The sequence below is a fragment of the Canis lupus genome, chromosome 9, assembly GCF_011100685.1.
Source record: "Canis lupus familiaris isolate Mischka breed German Shepherd chromosome 9, alternate assembly UU_Cfam_GSD_1.0, whole genome shotgun sequence".
NCBI lineage: Eukaryota > Metazoa > Chordata > Mammalia > Carnivora > Canidae > Canis > Canis lupus.
In genome coordinates, this window is record NC_049230.1 from 53370893 (window position 1) to 53390191 (window position 19299).

The following is a 19299-nucleotide window of genomic DNA, read 5'->3' on the forward strand; positions in this document are numbered from 1 at the left end:
TATTCAAATCAGCCAAACCTAAATCTGCTTACCCTGCCTCACCCACTCTTTCCCATGGAAACCATAGTAAAGTCTCCTTCCCCCCTCTGCCTCCTGGTCGACCCATGGGGCTCTCCGTGAGCACCTGCCTCTTGTTTGGGGAGGGAGTTGTGAGACTTACAAACTTCTTTCTTCATGATAGTCACTTCCACGTTTGCATGACTTTCCACACCCAGTTAAAACAAATCCTGCCCACCCTTACAAAAGCATGCAATAAATCCTTGGTGAGTAAGCGAATAAGCTTATTCAGGAAGCACTGGCTGTCATCCACCAGCGCCGCACTGGTGCTGCAGGGGCTGCAGAGCTGGTTCCTGTGCTGCCCCAGCGGCCGAGATGCTGAGTCAAGAGTTGAGGGTGGGGGGGACCCCGGAGGAGAGAAAGACCCTCCTGACAGTAGTGGCAGCAGAGTGAGTCTGGGAAAAGAAGGAACTGTTGACAACTTAGGTTGAGGGGACAACTTAAAGTAACCGACAAGGACATTTTGAAATATGTGACAGTAGAGGCTGCAGGGACTCTGGTCTGGAGCTCTTGCCCCTGTCTTCCCACTGACTTTACTTTGTACTCTATTACAATGCTACAAGCAATTGCAGAAATGGTCTAGTCAGAGATGTGCACAAAGATTTCTACACATGGACTCTCATCAAAGTATGACTTCTTCCCCTAAAAACCTTGGAAATGGCCTTAATATCTATGCATGTCCAGGAGTTTGTTGATAGTTCTTCAATCGAAAGATGAGGTCTGGGGCAGCCCCTGTGGCACAGCGGTTTGGCGCCACCTGCAGCCCAGGGTGTGATCCTGGAGACCATGGATCGTGTCCCACGTCAGGCTCCCTGCATGGAGCCTGCTTCTCCCTCTGCCTGTGTCTCTGCCTCTGTGTGTGTGTGTGTGTGTGTGTGTGTCTATTATGAACAAATAAATAAAATCTTAAAAAAAAAAAAAAGATGAGGTCTGTGCTTCCTCCCCTTGGCTGCTCCGACAGATAGCATATGTCAGAAGTGCCTCTATGTCACCCCATAGAGGGTGTCTAGAGGAGGGGGATGTGCACTCTGTGGAAAGAAGCCTGAGGTGTCTGCTGGAAATGCAAGCACGAGGATAGGTGGGACTGGACCAAACAGCTGCCACCTGCTTCTCTTGGAGCACTTGCCTTTGAAGCCCTGAGCCAACCTGCAAGAAGTCTGACTTCCCCGAGGCAGCTACATTGCAGGAAGCAGTCAGAGTCAGCATGGGTGCTAATCAGCCACTATCCATAACTTTTCCCACCAGCCATTGACATTTGTCCCAGCAGGCCAGCTCTGAGGTGGGAAGGAAGCTGAACATTTAGGATATTTGTTCCTCCATTTCAAGAGATCCAAGGATAATGGATATAGCAAAGGGTAGGAAAAGAGGAGGTGGGCAGCTGCCTCAGATGCCCTCTGGGGGGATGTTCAGCGGGGTGGGTGGTAGAAGAAGCTACAACCCTTCTTACCCACCAAAGGCATCCTTGTATTAACAATAGCTTCCATTAATTGAGCATTTATTCTGTGCCAGGCACCAGGTCATATGCTTTATTCATTAATATACATTTTCTCAATCCTCACAACATCCTTTTCCATTTGAGGAAACTGAGGCATAGAGACGCTAATTGACTTTCCTCCAGTCACAATAGCCAGGGAAGCACAGAGCAGGGTTTCAAATTCAGACCAGGTGCCTCTACCTAGAATTCTCTACTCCTGGAGTTCCTGAATCATCCAATAAGGAAAAAAAGAAAGAAAGAAAAGAAAAACATCTTGATTGGAAAGAAAGAAGTAAAACTGTCTCTGTTCACTGACAACATGATCAGTTACAGAAGTCCTAAGGAATCTACAAAAAAGTTTCTAGAATGAGTAAGCAAGTTTTGCAAGCCTGAAGAATAGAAGGTCAGTACACTGCATCCCTGTGAGATATGCAGAAAGCCCTTTGCACCGACCCTGTGGACTGACTGGGATGTGGTTGGCCCACTGGTCACAAGCATGGCTTCTGGGGTCAGCAGCCATGGCCAAAACTGCTCTGCCACTCATGGCTGGGTGACATGGGCAAACGATTTACTTTCTAGCTCCGTTTTCTTCCACTTCAAGTGGATATTAGTAGTGCATCAGGGAGGAAAAAAGAGCATCAGCTTCACAAATTTGTGGGGAGGATTCCCAGAATAAATGCACTTAAATCCCTAAGGCCAGAAACTGCCTGCTGTGGTGTTTGCATGCTTTTGTGGGGAGGAGGGGGGTGTGCACTCTGTGGAAAGAGGCCTGAGGTGTCTGTTGGGAATGCAAGCACGATAAGACACTAGGCCTTTGGTATCAGACCTTCCAGCAGCATGCACTTCTTCAGGACTCCATTCCCCTCTGCTCACCCTCATCTCTCCTGCACCACACCCTTCCATAGGTCCGCGGCAGGCACAACAAATGCACTTTAGCCTGCAATGACAGCTCGCTGCCACCAGGTGGGTTCTGGAGCCTGGGCTGTGGACCCTGTGCTCTGGAACCTGGACTTCGCAGAATGGAATTACCGAGAGCCATGTGGATTTTTTTTTTTAAGATTTTATTTTATTTTTTTAAGACTTTATTTATTTATTGATAAAGACACAGAGAGAGAGGCAGAGACATAGGCAGAAGGATAAGCAGGCTCCCTGCAGAGACTCTGATGCAGGGACTTGATCAAGGACCCCAGGATCATGAACTGAACCCAAGGCAGATGCTCAACCATTGATCCACCCAGATGCCTTGAGCCATGTGGATTTTTGATCAGAGGCCCCACTGACTTCTCTGAAGTCTGACTCCTAAAGGAGGCCAGCAGATATTCTTTGGGAATATCCGAAGCTCCAAATGGGGGTGATCTGCACATAAAAGTGCAAATTCAAGTGTCTTCAGGTGTATGTGCGCCTGTGTGCACACATACATGGCTAAAAGATGCATAGAGATGTGCCTGTGGGATGCCAGTGAGCTGAAAGGGTGACCCTCACAACCAGCATGTGCTGGAGTACAGGTGTGAACTCACACTCCCCAGTGTGCACACCTCCTCTTGGCCAAGAGGTGCTGGACAGGAGAGCCAGTGCCTGGCCCCGCATGGAGGGCCTTCCTGCTCTTTCTTCTCCCTCAAGGAAAGTCTGGAAATGGGTCCCCAGAGCATTTGGAAATTCTAGGCATTGGGAGAGCACCTGGTGGCCATCTTGGTCCACTCCCATGGGCTGCTTGAATTCTCTCAAGTTATTCATGAAAATGAAAAAAAAAAAAATTAAGTAAATCTTTACTTGGGGGAAGTAACAATGTGAGATGCCAATGTTTGAGAGTCAGCTGGAAGCCTGAGGGATATGCTCAGCCCCTTCAGAGATTCCCGGTTGCTTTGAATGGTGGCCATCTCTTTAGGAGCTGACATCCCAGTTGTGACAGAGAATTTTCCTTTGGGGAGGGCATAATGGTGACTTTCAAAGCAGTGAAACAACTCTCCCCTCTCCAGTTCCTAAGCACTTTCCGTATTTCCTTTTCATGCAGATCAATGTGTCGACCCCTTCAGATGCTAAGTGATAAATGTTCCAAGTAATTTTTATTTTAGAATACAAGAGAGGTACAAATGTATTTACAGTCGTACATATACAATCAAATAATATATATCACAGTTTCGTAAATATCATTTTAGATAAATATTTACAAAGTTAAAGTGACCATTTTCTGGAAGTAGAACACAGTTTCTTGAAAACTCTATACATTTTACACTTTTCATTATTATTATAGGTTCTTTATTTTACAAAACGCCCTACGGAATTCGGGGACGTGACCGCAAGGTGGAACAGGCGACACCAGAGGGCGCCCAGGGCCAGAGTCTGGGGAGTCAGGGGAGGGTGCGGGCGGTCGGGGCGACCCCCTTCCCGGGCGACACCCCCTCTTGCCCCCAGGATCCCGCACTGCTGGGAAGTGCAGTCCCCGAGGAGAAGCCGGTCTTGCCCTCCTCCCGCAGGAGTGTGGCTAGAAGGGGAAGGGAAGCTTCTCCTCCCTCAGCAAGAAGTCAAGATGTAGGGGAGGAGGCACGGCTCCAACTCTCTCGTGTTACAGATGGGGAAACTGAGGCCCTAGGAGGAGCAGGGCCTAGCCCGGGTCCCCCAGTGGATACCCGTCTGCCCTCGCGCTGTCTGCCCCGCGCCTCGCCCCTCCCCCTCCCCCTCCCCGGGAGCCGGCTGTGGGGTAAGGGGGCCAGAAGGACAGAAGGGTCCGCCTGCCGGGAAGAGCAGGTCTTGGGTCTCTTCTGGTTGCCCCAGTGCCCCGCCGGCCCCCAACTCTCAAGGTCGTGTCCGTGACTTGCAACATCGCGGGGCACCAGCCCCAGGGGGCAGCCGGAGGAGCCCCGCTCCCTCCCCCAAGGATGCCGGCCCGCGCGGCCCGCGCCACAGTAGCGGGGGGACTCGGGGGGTGGAGCCGGGCGCGGGGACCCCGAGCACGGGCTGGGTGGCCTGCAAAGGGACGCTGCCCCTCGGTGTCCTCACCTGCGAGACGGAGCGAAGACCATATGCCTAAGGGGGCACTGGTGGGGCGCCCCGGCCTCCTGCGGCGGGGGAGGTCGAGTCCGGATGGAGCAGCCCAGGCCGGCTCTCCGCGGGCAGCGGGCAGGAGGCGCGTGCGCGTGCGCGGAGGGGCGGGGCGGGGCGAGGCGCGTGCGCGTGCGCGTGCGCGGGGCGCTCACAGCACCATGGCCGGCAGGTGGTGCGCCGCGGCGGCGGCGGCGGCGGCGGCGAGCGCGGGCGCGTGCGCGTGCGGCGCGGGCAGCGCGGGCGAGTGCGCCTGCAGCGCGGCGCTGGGCGGCCGGTGGCGCGCGCTCTTCTGGTGGGCGCGCAGGCCGGCCAGCTGCGAGTAGGCGCTCTGGCACACCTGGCACTTGTAGGGGCGCTCGCCCGTGTGCAGGCGCACGTGGTTGCGCAGCGTGGACGACTGGCTGAAGCGGCGGTTGCAGAAGCGGCACACGAAGGGCTTGTCCAGCGTGTGGATGCGCATGTGCGAGCGCAGGTTGCTGCGCGAGTTGAAGCCGCGGTGGCAGATGACGCAGCGCATGCGGCCCGCGGTGCCCGCCGCCGAGTCCGCCGGGTGAAAGTCCTCTGGCCGCGCGGGCGGGGCCCGGGAGGCAGGCGGGGAGGGGGGAGAGAGAGCAGCCTCGTTACGACCCGCGCCGCCGCGGCCCCGCCCCCACGCCCCCCCCGCCCCTCCCCGCGCTCCTCCCCGGGCCCCGCCGCGCACCCCGCCTCGGGTCCACGCGGGTGGGGTGAAGCTCTGCGCGGCCAGAGGGCGAGAGGGGCGCGGGGAGCCCGGCTTGGGGTCAGATAGGAGCTGGCCTCCACACCTTGATGTGAGGCCTCAGGGACTCCGTGACTTCACCTCCAAGCCTCAACGTCCTCATCTGTAAATCGGGGACCTGCCACGACCTCACGGAGCTATCTATGCACGACTCCACGAGATGATCACACAAAGCTGCACTTTACCTCCCTTAGCCTGTTTACGGGAAGTACCTGACTCAAAGTAGCCTTCTGTAAATGGTAGCCTTCCATAAAAGGCTCCCCCCACCTCAAAAAAAAAAAAAAACAAACCCACCACCCTTTCATTTTTTCATCCCACAAATATTTACTGAATGCCTACTATGTACAGGGCACTGCGCCTCACCTTCCTCATTGCTGAGATGGAGGTAAGAGTATTACCCCCATAAGCCTGCTGTGAGCCTCAGAGAAATTACTGTTTGTAAAACATTAGCTGCAGAGCAAGGGCTGTATTAGTTCAAGGGTTTTATGAGGACCCAAAAGGGATGATACCTGTGAAAGGTTTAGCTCAATACTCGGCATGAACTAGGTCTTGAGCAAATGATGCCGATCGTGTTTGTTGACTGGTGTCCCCCACAACATACACACACAGGCACACTCTGCCCCACCTTCATTCAACAGGTTTATACCAAGCATCTATACCAGGGACAGAGGGAAATGCACACTATCAAGGCTGGAAGGGGGTTTAAAGATCATCTCGCCCAACATCTTGCCTTTACAGATGGAGAAACTGAAACCCAGAGCCATTCCCAACATTGTACAGCAGAACTGGAACTCAATCCAGGCTCCCACTGCTTGGCCTCTTGCCCCTTCTACCTCACCCTCTGCCTCTCTGGTGCCCCCCACCCCAGCCTGCCCTCAGACAATTTATTTTGTCCGGAAAACCCACAGCCATTGGTGTCCAGATTATGGTGGTGACTCTGGGGGCACTGGCCTGCTTGAGCAGGTAGTCTCATGGTCTCCATACTGCTGAAGATTGAACCAGGGTCCCTGGAGACCAGGAGCCTCCTTGCCGCAAACACATGCATACACTCATTCTGAGTTCCAGGGGTCCCCTGTCATTATGGCCTCATGGAGACTACCTACCATGCTTGTTCTTTTTCTGCTCCTCCTCCAGCCCAGGCACACCAGGGATCCCCAGGAAGGTGTTGTGTGAGTTCCCATACCACACCAGCAGCTCCTGGTCAGGAGGAATCATCTACAGGGAAGAAAGCAAGGTGAGGTCAGGGAGACAGCAGTCCCGGGCAGGGGTGGTAGTAGTGGTGGCCGTGTGAGAGTCAGGGTCTCTGCACATCCTCCTGCAGCCAGGAGGCAGCTGTCCTGCACCTGCCATGGAGATGTGCATCCAGTCTCAGCCCTGAGGAAGCCACACTAACCTGCCCTAGCAAGCTGCATAAACCCAAAAAGCCCTAGGATGCTCTGCCCACCTGCGTCCCCCTCCCAGACCAGGCCTTCTCACTATATCTGTCCCAGCTCTGCTGCTGGGAATGGAGCTGCTGCCCAGCCATGTAAGAATCCCCAAACTGACAGCAACAGAATGGAAGCCTTGCAGCAAGTCAACGCCATGGAAGCAGGAAACCTAGAAAACTTTTCATTTCTTACTGAGAGGAACCAGAGTCAGCCAGCCCTCTGGTGTGCAGGGCTGAGCCAGATGTTCCCAAGGAGCAGGGGCTGTGGGGCACCCTATGGTACTTGGTTACATCCTGTCTGATAATGTGCTGGAAAGTCTCTCCTCCAAAACGCCCACAAGGCAGCACCACGTCACATGTACTTCCTTCCCTATCACAGGCTCTGCGTGACTCCATGCACACGTCAGATGCGAAAAAAAAAGAAGCATTCGGGAGGAGGAACACCTCCACCTCAGGAAATACTGGGGGCACACAGCCTTAAACAAAATCCATCTCTACAAGGGAAAACTCCACAAATGGTGATGGTTTTCTGCTCGTCCCAGGGGAGGACCTGCACCAGGGAAATGGTGAAGGCCATTGGGAGGAAGATGTTCGCAATGACAGACCAGGGAGGCTGTGGATGGCCTGATCCTGAGGTGACCCACACTGCAGGATGTCCCAAGGGGCCCACCAGGCCTTTGGTGAAAGCCTGTTAGCCCTCCCAAGAGGGGAACCGTTAGGCCCCAACCAGCTAAGAGAAGCGAGAGAGATAGGGCACCTGCCTGGCTGGCTCAGTCGGTGGAACATGCGACTTTTGAACTGAGGGTTGTGAGTTCAAGCCCCATGTTGGGTGTAGAGATTCCTTAAAAATAAAACCTTAAAAAAAAAAAAAAGACACTTGAAAGAGGGGACAGCCCTCACCCTCCCAAGCCTGCACCCTATACAGCTGACTTTGGCACCTATCCTGGGGGTCACTCTGTGATCTTCCCCAAGAAAGCTGGACACGCCCAGGCAGCAACTGGTTTGTTTTCCTAATGAATCCTCAACCACCTCAAAGGAGTTGAAGTGCCAAAATGAGATGGATACCATCACGGTATCTGAAATCACACAGTAGGTCCCTCTCACTCGGGCTCCCTGGTTACAGAGAAGGCCCCGCCCCTTCCACCTGCCTCTGGCCTTCGGACCTCTGCCACATGCAGGGTCCGTCTGTACCACAGCTTCCTTCCTCTGGCCAGAGCCAGGAAGACCCTCAGGCCATCACAGGCAGCTCTGCTCACCCTGAAAGGAGAGAGTTGGGAGAGGAGGAGCAGAGGAAGGAAAGTATGAGGGGGCCTAGCCACAGCCATCCTCCGAAGACTGTCTGAGGTCACCATGTCCCTGCGCCCATGGCTCATGAAGCATCAGGTCAAGCCCTCAGGGTCACTGAGTGACTAGAAGGCAGGCAGAGAGGGCCAGACCAGCTCGGATGTACAGAGTTTGACTCTGGAAGAAACCAGTACCATCCCTGAACCCAAGGAGAATCAGGTGAAGAAAGCAGACAGATTAGAATCTGGCACCATAGCAAATGTCCTCGAGGCCATTCACAGCCACAGCCATTGTCCTGGAGGCCGGTGGCAGGACAGAGCTGGAGGCGCTGCCAGAAAGCAGATGGAGAAGACAGAGGTTTTGTGAGTCCCCTAGAGAAGAGGAAATTGCAACTAAAATATTTAAGATCAATTCATTGTGAAGGAAGCTGCTCTCTGCGTGACGGTACAGATGGGCCCTCTGCTACCTGGTGCCTGGGTGACCTTCGGCAAGCACATGGCCTCTCGAAGCTTGTCTCCTCTATTGAGAGGGTGGGGGAACATGATCCCTGAGGTCCCTCATCTCTGAGACACTGACTGTAAGTCACCTTGGACACTATCCCTGACCCCTGACCCCTGGCTTCCCTTTTCAGAATCATGGTTCTTCAAAACCAACCAGTCCCTCCCACCCCCTCATCAGACCTGTCTGAACAGGAGACAATGCTACAGAGGTCACACATGTCAGGGTCCATGTGGGCTCCCCACCTGCTGAGCATGTGACCTTGGGCAAGTTGCCTTATGTCTCTGGGCCTCAGGATTTATAAAACCGGGATAGCACCACTGCTCTGGGCTCACTGGGTCAGGGCTCAGCGGAGCCCTGCATATAAAACATTGCAGGGTGGACGGACAGAGGAGCATGTGTTCTAATTTTCCCTGAGCACAGCAATGTCTCGGGAAGCTGGCCAGGCTCTCTGGGACATCGAGTCCCCAGGTTGTCCCAACAGGGCCTGCAGTGTGGCCTGGTTAAAACCTAGGGTGCCTGGCAGCTTTGCCTTCAGAGACTGGCAACGGTACAGGCTGGGCCCGAGAGCCCCAAGGACACGAGCCCCTCCCTGGGCATCCCCAGGGAGAACACAGCCCTGCAGGGGAGGTTCAGCAAGTCCCCAGCAGATGTCACCTGAGTTGCACCTCCACCTCTGGGGGAGGGGGAGGAATCAAATATGGAAATTAGCATCAGCCTTCTCGTTTTAATTGACAATGACAATTGTTCTTTAATGTTAATTGGGAGGCACCTGGGTGGCTCAGAGGTTGAGCATCTGCCTTTGGTTCAGGTCCTGATCCCTGGGTCCTGGGATGGAGTCCCATATCAGGATCCCCACAGGGAGCCTGCTTCTCCCTGTGCCGGTGTCTCTGCCTCTCTCTGTGTGTCTCTCATGAATAAATAAATAAAATCTTTTTAAAAATGTAAATTTGGGGCATCTAGGTGGCTCTCCAACCCACTTTGATACCCAAAGTCAGATGCTTAACTGACTGACTTTGGCTCAGGTCACGATCTTGGGGTCCTGGAGTGGAGCCCTGTGTCAGGCTCTGTGTCCAGAGGAGAATCCGCTTGTCCTTCCCTCTGCATGCGACTCTGCTCATGATCTCTCAGTCTCTCTCAAATAAATAAGTAAAATCTTTTTAAAAATTAAAAAAATATATATATAATAAATGCAATAACAACAGTGGTAATGTATGAGGAGAAGCCAAGAACTCTGGGCTTGCACAGATTCTAATATTATTCAACATGATTGTTTGGAATCTTGTTTTCTAAATAAGAGCTTCGATATTGACTTTAATATAAAGTGCATCACTTATTAACTAACACTTTTTTTAAATGTACTAAAATAAATCTTACTAGTTAATTTCAGAAAGTAAAACCACAATGCAGACACATTGACAAAAACGTGTAAATACATCAAGAGGATAAAGGATGAAAAGTGGCTCTCTCCCCTACCCTGGACCCCCAACCACTGTGGCCAGTTTTCTGTACATCTTTCCCCAGAAGGGTTGGTCATTTTAAGATTACTAAAAAACACTGATTTAAGGTTCCTAGGGAGCAACGTGATGGATAGACTGGCTTCTATTTTTCCACACGAGATATCTGATTTTTTAAAAATAATGAGCATTTATTACTTTTATACTATATATTTATTTTTTTATTTTTTATTTTATTTTTTTTAATTTTTATTTATTTATGATAGTTACAGAGAGAGAGAGAGAGAGGCAGAGACACAGGCAGAGGGAGAAGCAGGCTCCATGCACCGGGAGCCCGATGTGGGATTCGATCCCGGGTCTCCAGGATCACGCCCTGGGCCAAAGGCAGGCGCCAAACCGCTGCGCCACCAGGGATCCCTATTTATTTTTTTAAAAAAAAGAAAATCTAGGGGCACCTGGGTGGCTCAGTCAGTTAAGCATCCATCTCTAGATTTTGGCTCAGGTCTTGATTAGTTTAGGCCCCAGTTGGTTCCACGCAGAGCATGAAGCCTACTTAAAAAAAAATCTATTAAGAAGAATCTACTGGAGGGTGCTTGGGTGGCTCAGTGGTTGAGCATCTGCCTTCAGCTCAGGTCATTATCCCAGGGCCCTGGGATGGAATCCTGAATCGGGCTCCTCAAGGGAGCCCGCCTCTCCCTCTGCCTATGTCTCTGCCTCTCTCTCTGTGTTTCTCGTGAATAAATAAATAAAATCTTTAAAAAAAAAAAAGAGAATATACTGGAATTGAGAATGACAGAGATACTGAGAAGCAAGCCATCAGCACCAGGGAGGCCAGAAGTGGAGTGTCTGTTGGCTCTCAGAGCTCTGGGAAGCTAGTGGCAGCCCCTGACCTGGACACCTGGTCTCTGCTTGCTCGCTGGTACCCCTCATGCGATAACTGCAGACATCAAGACCAGGAGACCCTCAGGACCAGCAGCCTCTTCCCTGAGATCCCAGGTTCCCAGGGGCTTGGCAGCTGACTGCCTAAGAGCAAAGAACAGCCACTGTCCCCCGCCCCAGGCCTCTCAGTCCGTTGATGCTGTGGGTTCTTTACAGCCAACACTCTGGCATGGCCCTGCCAGGACTCTCCGTTGGGGCTAGGAGAACCAGAATTACAAGTGCTCTTCATTCACTTCTCTAGGCAACGGGGACTGGCTCAGGACACATGATAAACCAAATAATTCTCCCAAGAAACTGAATCCCGTACCATAAAGCCCACCTCCCCAAGGTTCTGGGAGAATGTCAGGGACTGAGTCTTCCCTTGACAAATTACATAATCTCTCAACTCATGCTTCTAATTTTTTTTTAAAGATTTTATTTATCTACTCATGAGAGACACAGAGAGAGAGGCAGAGACATAGGCAGAGGGAGAAGCAGGCGCCACGCAAAGAGCCCGATGTGGGACTCGATCCCGGGACTCCAGGATCACGCCCCAGCCCGAAGGCAGGTGCTAAACCACTGAGCCACCCAGGGATCCCTCAACTCGGGCTTCTAGACCTTCCCTACCAGCTGAGACGTTTTGTCCTGCCCCATTTCTGAATTTTTATAAATGGAAACTGATCGGATTTTGGTTTGTTTTCTTAATATAAATTTATGTCACACTGTTGAACATGCTCCCAGGAGGCTCTGACACCCTCCTTTTCCCCCCAGGCGGTACAGAAGCCCTAGTCTAGAAGGATCTCAGTGGCATCTGGATGAATATCAATTTCCATTGTACCACAGATGTCCTGACACACCAATTAATAGAGTTCTAGCAGATACATATTGGCCAGGGAGGCCTCCCAGCATGGTGACCAAGGGCTCTCTGCTCTGGGGTCAGACAGGCCTGGATTCAGATCACAGCTCAACAACCTCCTGTATCTACTCAGTTTTGTCATCATTAAAATGGGGATAGTGATAGTATGTCACAGAGCCGAGAGGACTCAATTCTTAAAAATTTGCTAAGAACCTTAGCATGGTACCAGCGTGTGGTAAATGCCCCATGGATGATGGCGTTATTAATGATGCTTATTATTAATAATCAGAGTGCCCTAACTGCATCCACCCATGAGCAAAGTCAAAAGAAAAATAGTGCCAAGAAAAGCGGACATGGGATTCTGGGGCAGCAGGCTAAATCACTTGGGTGCTTGAAATGAGAAGGCAAATAGCAGAAAGGAAGAGCCCACACTTCAGGGCACAATAATCTGCCAAAACATAGAGAGGGGACAGATGGAAATTTTCTTTCCAGTTCTAGAGTCCAAAGCTTTCATAACTTATTCCTAAATCCCTTCCTTGCACTGAAGTTTGGCATCAAAGGTCTTGCTTGCTGGGGTAGCTGGTTTTGTTGAGAATGGGGTCCATATGTTCCCCTTTTGATCCACCTCCCATCACCTGCAGAAAGACTTATTCATTCAACATTGAATGGTCACTTGCTATATGCTGGGCACTTCCTAGAAATGTCATTTTCGGCATCTCACATTATAGTAAGTTCTTCTGTGGTTGAATCGATGAGGAGAATGCCCCAGGAATAGCATCTGTAGATCCAGCCAGATGCCAATCCCACCTGAGGGTTCTCCACGGACTGGCTGGCCTTGAAACCTCATCTCCATTTGGAGAGCTATTATTTTGACTTTGTGGAAAATTTGAGAGCAGCAACAGTGTGTCCTGCTTATTGGATAAAATGTGCCTTCCTTTTTTTTTTTTTTGGCGAGTAATGGGTTACAGTTATGGAATATAAATGGCAATTCTAAGTGACAGAGTAAGAAAATGGATCACGGCAAAGACCCATCCCCCTGGCTAACTCGTACACATGCACAGAATAAACCGTCCATGTATTCCAGAGACTTCAGGGAGTGGCCTGGGGGACAAGCAATTTCTTCTGGTGAAGCCTAGAAGGGCCCATGAACCCTGGCCTCTGCCTAGCAGCACCATGGGTTGTCATACCGGCCCAGATACACCGCTGGTGCAGTAAGTGGAATCTGACATTGCCGCAGAATAGTTTGAGAAAACTGCCACCATGAGAAAGGTGCCCAGCTTTGCTGATTAAAACTAAAATGATTAAAAGTAGAATGACAGTGAAGTGATATTTTGTGTTTCCTTGTCCCTCAAACAGTCCTCAATCTCCGTAGGTTTGCTACCTCTGGGCAAGCATTAGCAGCAAATCAGTGGTATCTAGCTCACGGTATCCTATATGATGCTATTTCTTTTTCCAAGTTAAATCCTTTTATCAAGTTAAATCCTGATGAAGTATAGATGACTTTTTTTTTTTAATCTTATAAATTCAGAATATTGCCTGGAGATAGTATTCAGCCACTTTGCTCTCTGACTTCGGATTTCTGTAGAAATTTCCTTCCTTCCTTCCTTCCTTCCTTCCTTCCTTCCTTCCTTCCTTCCTTCCTTCCTTCCTTCCTTCCTTCTTTCTTTCTTTCTTTCCTCTGTAGAAATTTTGATTACTATTTCCTGGCTCTGCTGAGCCATCAGCCCGTGTGACCTGTGCAGGGAGATGAGCTGACACCTCCGAGTCGGCCCCAGCCAGGAGTCCTTTGGCCTGAATCTTACAAGCATTCCCACTGTCTCTTGTGCGTGCATGTGTTTGAGTGGAGGAATGGAACGACTATGTGTCATCTCATCTGTATCAGGATGGCAGGAAGCAGTGCACGAATGTGAGGATGTGTGTGTGAGCCTGAGAAGGTGAAGATCCTGGAGGATGCTCTCTGCTGGAAGTGAGGTTCAGCCACACCTGAGGCTGATTCTAGAATGTCTTGTGGGGAGTCCTTGTTCCCACAGGGTGGTGGCCCAGCCAGATGATCACAGGAGCCACCTTTGTCCTAGGCTTGGGACACCTTCAGTACTACCTTCACACGGCCCCACTCTGTTCCACTTCATTTGAATGCCAGTCCAGAAACTGGGCACCTTTTTTACCCTCCACTTTCAGTCCTCCCAGAGTCCACCTCTCAGCTGGGACCCACACCCTGACCACACCAGTCCCCAGGCCAAGACCATTCTGCCGTTATCTCTGGGATATTTCCTGGACCCTAGTTCTTGAGGGATAACTGGACCTCAGTTCCAGAAGCTGCTAGGCCCCAGTACCCCTCAGGCCTTAGAAGGACTTGAGGCTCTGAGTTCCAGGGAGAAAAAAAGGACTGTAGGGAAATCATTCTCTGGCCCTGGGAGACCTCGTTCGGACCTCTCCAAAACTCAACCAAGCCCAGCCCCACCCAGGAGGACATTGTGCCTTTTTCCAGTAGGGCAGTGGAAGCATGAGGTCTAGGCAAGGGTTGGGGGGGAGCATCCCTCCCCCGCCCCCACAGCACTTCCTACCAATCTGCCATGAGCAAGGAGGGCAGCTTGTCCCACTCCTGGGCCAGATGCTGAGCAAATTTCCTGCCAAGAGACACTGTCCAGGGAGGGTTCCGACAGCATGGCCCCACCATGGCTACCACCACTCGGCTTGCTTTGGGCCATCAGCCCCTCCTCATACACCACGAGCTTTTCTGCCTCTGCCTGAGGTCTCCCGATGGAGAACACCTCCTTTTTCCATCCTGCTGAACCTTCCAGGGACCTCGGCCTGGCTTAGCTACCCACAAACACAGGATGTGATATTTATCTGCTGCTACCTTTCCCTTTCCCTCACCTCTAAGAAATTCCACCCAGCACAGGCATTAGTACTAACATCCCCCCCCTCCCCCCCAGTGCCCGGTAAGAGCCTCTGCCACCAAGTGAACCCAGCATCCTTGTCTGCAAACTGTGGATAATTGAAGAATCCTCACTCGTGGATTAAACATGCAAGGATTAGAAAGGATAATGCAGACACAGCCTAGAAGAAGCCTTACACACCGAGTGATAGATGTGCCATAGCTGAGGCTAGAGTCATGATCCATGTGTCATCAGTGTCCCATGCATGCAGAACAAGGGACAACACACAGCTAAAATGCTGCAGACCCTCACTGGGGACCTCACTGTGGAGGTGCTCATGACATCCGCAATGGCATAAAGTCTGAAGTTCTGTCCTTTCTGATCTACAGCCCAGAAGCTGCCATGAAGCTCATGCTCCCAGAGACCATGATGCCAGGGCCCCAGTCCTACGGCCTGGGCAGGGCCAGAGGGGCCAGCATCAATGCTCCTCCATCTCCCGAAGTCCCTGGATGTGGCTGCCTGCACGCCTTCTCCTGGCTGTATCCCTTCCCGGCTTCATACAAAACGGCACACACACTCACCTCAATGGCCTTATAGAAGATGCTGGTGCCAATCTGGACAACCTCCAGATTCTGTTCCTGCTCATTTCGTGCACACTTGATGTAGGTCATCCAGCTTCGGTGGTCCTCCTGGCTGGCATCAATGAAGTAGCGCACCGTGCCATCCTCATTAAACACCTGCATGCAGGTAAATTAGGGACCTGGGAGTGAGGCAGGCTGGGTCACATGTGCCACCTGTGGCCAGGCCAGGCCCGTGCTGGCATATCTGCACACACTCTGTTCTCACAACAGCCCCAGGAAGGGGGAGCAGCTGTCATCATCTCAGTTTTCCGGCTGAGAAAAGGGAGGCTCTGAGCAATGCAGTGACTTGCCTGAGGCTAGCCAGCTAGAAGTGACCAACAGAGTCGTCTCCAGGGCCCCACAGACTCCTGCTGCCATGTGCTTCCCTTCACCGAAAGAAAAAGGGTTCGTAAGGGATCAGTGACTCAACAAAGTGGCATCCAGCTAACTCCCTGGAGATGCAGAGCAGCGGAGAGCACAGACCAGGACCCCCAAGGGGGACACAGGAGCCTGGAGAGGGAAGGCTGCCTCACCGTGGCACCCTGGTCTGTCCTAAGCACTCCCGTGGGAGCTTAGCTTAAGAGTACCCAGAGATCAAACTGGACCCCAACTTCCTAACCTAGCAACAAATGGAGAAGATAACTACTGCCCAGGCCTCCAGGGAGGGAGGAGGTGAGGTCAGGAGAGGCGTCTGGACCTTTGCTCTGTTCCCTTCCTCCTGTTCCTGTGACCAGAGGCAAGATTTGTCACATTGGGCTCCTCCAAGGACTGTCTGGTGAGGGCTGTAGGGGAGATTTGTGATGGGAAGGAAATGAGATTAGGGAGAGGGTGCTCCAGCCTGGCCTCTGCAAGGTGAGAGCCCCAGGAGGAGGAAGTGCTTCGGGAGTGGCTTTGTCCTAACGGTGGTCCACCGTGGCTTCTGGCACTGTCAGCAGAGAGGAGGGTCAGAAGGCCCTGGATGGAGGCCTTTCTGAGCTTCAGTTTCCTTCTGTAAAATGGGAATAATAATTCACGGGGCTGAAATCATTTGACGGAATGCGAGCCCCTGACTCAGATAGCTGACTCAAAGCCAGTTGGTCCCGGATCATTTCCAGGCATCATTATTCTGCCTGGGTTGAAAAGCCCATTCTTAGGAAGCACTGGCCCCTTCCATTCTCCATACTAGCCACCCTCACTCCCAGGCTAGGGTGGTGCAGAGGGGCTTTTCTCGCAGCCTCCTCCAAAGAAAAAGAATCCAGGTGGCTGGGAGGTCCCTCCCAGGGTTGGCTTCCCAGCTTTCCGTACAACCCGGGGCAAGCAGGCAAGCGACAGGGCCTCCTGGGTCTCAATGCCCTCCTCTGTGAAGTAGGGCCAACAGCAGTCCCTAGGGTTGGCCAGAGGAAAAACTGTAAGATTTTCAAACAATGGCTTTAGCAGCATGGTTTGGGGAGGCACCTCAAGCCATAGGGCAGTAGGATCTCCGCTCGGGGAGCAATGGGTCTCAGGCGCCCCAAGCGCCCAGCAGTGGCGACAGGGACAGAGTGGCCACTGTCTGGGGCCAGTCCCAGCTGCACCCCTCTCCTCCCTGGTCCTCACCTACCTCCCACATAAGGTTGTTGTTCTTGCAGATGTCCACGTGCTCCGGGGCGATGACTCGGCCAGTGAAGGGACCCATCTCGGTGCCCGCTTTGATCCACGTCTTGGAGAAGATGCCGAGGCCCTCGCCTGGGATGGAACTCTGTGCGATGATCACCTCCGCCGGCAGCACCAGGCTGGACAGCTTCTGCACCTCTGTGACCACCACGGGGGTGGGGTGGGGTTCCAGGTCAGAGTCTGAGACTGGGGACAGCCAGCCCTTCCCCGCTGGAGACCCAGGCCAGTGCTGCCCAGCCAGACCAACCTCAGGCCCACCCTGGAATAACTCGGGAGAAGTCACTGGGGTGTGTGTGTGTGCACAGAGGAGTGGGGGAAGTGGAGGGACTGGTGCTCAGCTCAGGAGTCTCCTCTGTTTGCATCCTGGGGACACTCTGTACCCTCCAAAGCTCTCGAGAGGTGCTTTGGGGCTCATTTCTAAGGTGTTTGTTTTGTCTCTCCACTAATTCTCAAAGCATCCACAACTATCCTGCCCTCCACCCTGCAAGAATTTAAGAACTACTGTGCCCACAACAGCCTGTCGTTTTTTTACAAAGGGTAAACTGAGGCCAGCTCCCATGAGGAGGTGATAGTCAAGCCGAGACGGCCCTTCCTCGTGAAGCCGGGCGCTCACGGTGCCTCTCTGCACTGAACACAGGGCGCTGTCGAAAGGACCCCTTGTGCGACTCGGAGCTCTGGCTACCCATTCCGGGGTGCGGAGGCCTCGCGGAGCCTCGGGCCAGCCGGCTACAGCGCTGGGAAGAGACCTCAGGCGGAGAAAGCTCAAAAGGAACGCGGGCTGCGGGTGTGACCCGGGGGCCACCTGTGTCTCCCGGGGTGCCCGGGATCTGGGGTGCCAGAAACGGTGGCGCTGGGGCCCAGGCCAGCCCTGAAGTCGCCTCTCTGGGCGGGAAAGAGCTGGGCGGCCCCCAGCCTCCCCCCCTCCCCCCCGGGGGTCCCTGCCGGCCTGGCAGCCCGAGTGGGGGCGGCCTCCGTGTCTTACAAGGTTCCCCTCTAAGCTACCTGGGAAAATAGGCGGCGAGCCGGCCCGCTGAAAGGGGGGGGTTAAACGGTGTCCATTGCGGCGCGGCCGGCAATTTGTCACGCTGTTAAAGTGATAGCATTCATTGGGCTCCATTCGAAAGAAATTGCTAATTCTAAATTCATTAGCCCTGGAAGAATGCTGTAGCAGTAAATTGTAGCTCAATGCGGAGGGGACTTGTTTAAAAGGGGCCGAGGAATTCCCCTTACAAAAAGGGGGGATTAGATGGTTGACATAGCGTGAATGGAAGTGGAATTAGTCTGCACGGTAAATTAAGAGAGGAACAGAAATCGTCACGGGGGAAGAGAGGGCGACGCGCAGAGATGCCAGCGCCGGGGAAAGATATTGTTTGCAGGTTGATGAATGAGGAATAAGAACTTGAGACATCTTAAAGAAAAGAAACTTTTCTCGCTCTCTTTCTCTCCCTCGCTCCCTCGGCGGCTTTCTCTGCGGCCCGCCCGCCCTCCGCCCTCCGCCCTCCTCCCCAGCCCCCCTGCCTTTTAAAGTTCTCGGTTTAAGTGGGAACTTTCGCGGGTCAAGCCCAAGTTAACTAAATGAATTTTAAACCCCTTCTTTTTGAGTCAACTGCTATTACACGCCTAGTAAGGCTTTAAATGCCGGGAACCCGCCGGCTCAAAGGGGTGAGGGGCGGGCAGGAGGGGGGCGCGGGGGGCGCAGGGCCCGGGCTGCCCGGACGCCGCGATGCCCTCTCCAGCCGCGCCGGGCGCCGAGCCGCTTCCCGCCCCCGCTCGGGCTTGGAAACTGAGGCCCACCGCGCGTCTGCCCCGCCCTGGTTGGCGCGAGCTGCCGCGGCCCCCGGGCGTCGCCAGGCTGGGACCCCGGCGCCGCGGGGGAAGGGGCGCCCCGGCCTCGGCCTCGACGGCGCGACTCACCGCCGGAGAAGGACTGCGCCAGGACCTCGGCGGTGAAGGCTGTCTTGGGGCTGGCGTGGTGGCTCTTGTCTTCGAACAGCTGCTCGCCCAGCACGTTGCGCCAGCGGCCGTACAGGAAGCTGTGCAGGATGTCGGAGGTGATGACCTCGGCCAGCGCCAGCCCCGGCGCCTTCAGCCCGGTCTTGAGCACCAGGGCCTCAGCCGGGAGCACGGAGCCCATCATGGGCGGTCCGGGGCTCGCCGGCGCCGGGGACGGACGGCCGGGCCGACGCGGGGAGGTGGCGGGCGGGCGAGAGGGCAGCGGAGGCGCGAGAGAAGAGGGCTGCGCTGGAGGAGAAGGACGAGGAGCAGGGGGAGGACGGGGACGACGGCGGGGAGGAGGAGGAGGAGGAGGAGCAGGAGGGGGAGGACGCAGGAGGGAGCGGGAGGCGAGGCGGGCTGGGAGGAAAGTGAACGAGGGGGAGCGAGGCGGAGAGGGAGCGAGA

The 19299-nt window shown here is 53.5% G+C and overlaps 1 protein-coding gene across 1 annotated transcript; it reads right to left on the reverse strand.

The window, feature by feature from the left end:
* Positions 1 to 4721: 4721 nt before the first annotated feature.
* PRDM12 (PR/SET domain 12) lies at positions 4722 to 19037 on the reverse strand. Its single transcript, XM_038549023.1, has 5 exons — positions 18815 to 19037; positions 16848 to 17038; positions 15230 to 15385; positions 6434 to 6545; positions 4722 to 5134 (listed from the first exon to the last, which is right to left on the reverse strand). The coding sequence occupies exons 1-5, from the start codon at positions 19035 to 19037 to the stop codon at positions 4722 to 4724; spliced, it is 1095 nt and encodes a 364-aa protein (XP_038404951.1).
* Between the last annotated feature and the right edge of the window lie 262 nt (positions 19038 to 19299).

Bases quoted from the DNA above. Each gene is read 5' to 3' on its own strand.
- PRDM12 (XM_038549023.1), bottom strand. From the start codon at position 19,037: ATGATGGGCTCCGTGCTCCCGGCTGAGGCCCTGGTGCTCAAGACCGGG. The intron at 17,039-18,814 runs GTGAGTCGCGCC...TGGTGGTCACAG, and splicing joins GGCGCAGTCCTTCTCCGGCG to AGGTGCAGAAGCTGTCCAGC. The intron at 5,135-6,433 runs GTAGGTAGTCTC...CCGCGCGGCCAG, and splicing joins GCAGAAAAAGAACAAGCATG to AGGACTTTCACCCGGCGGAC.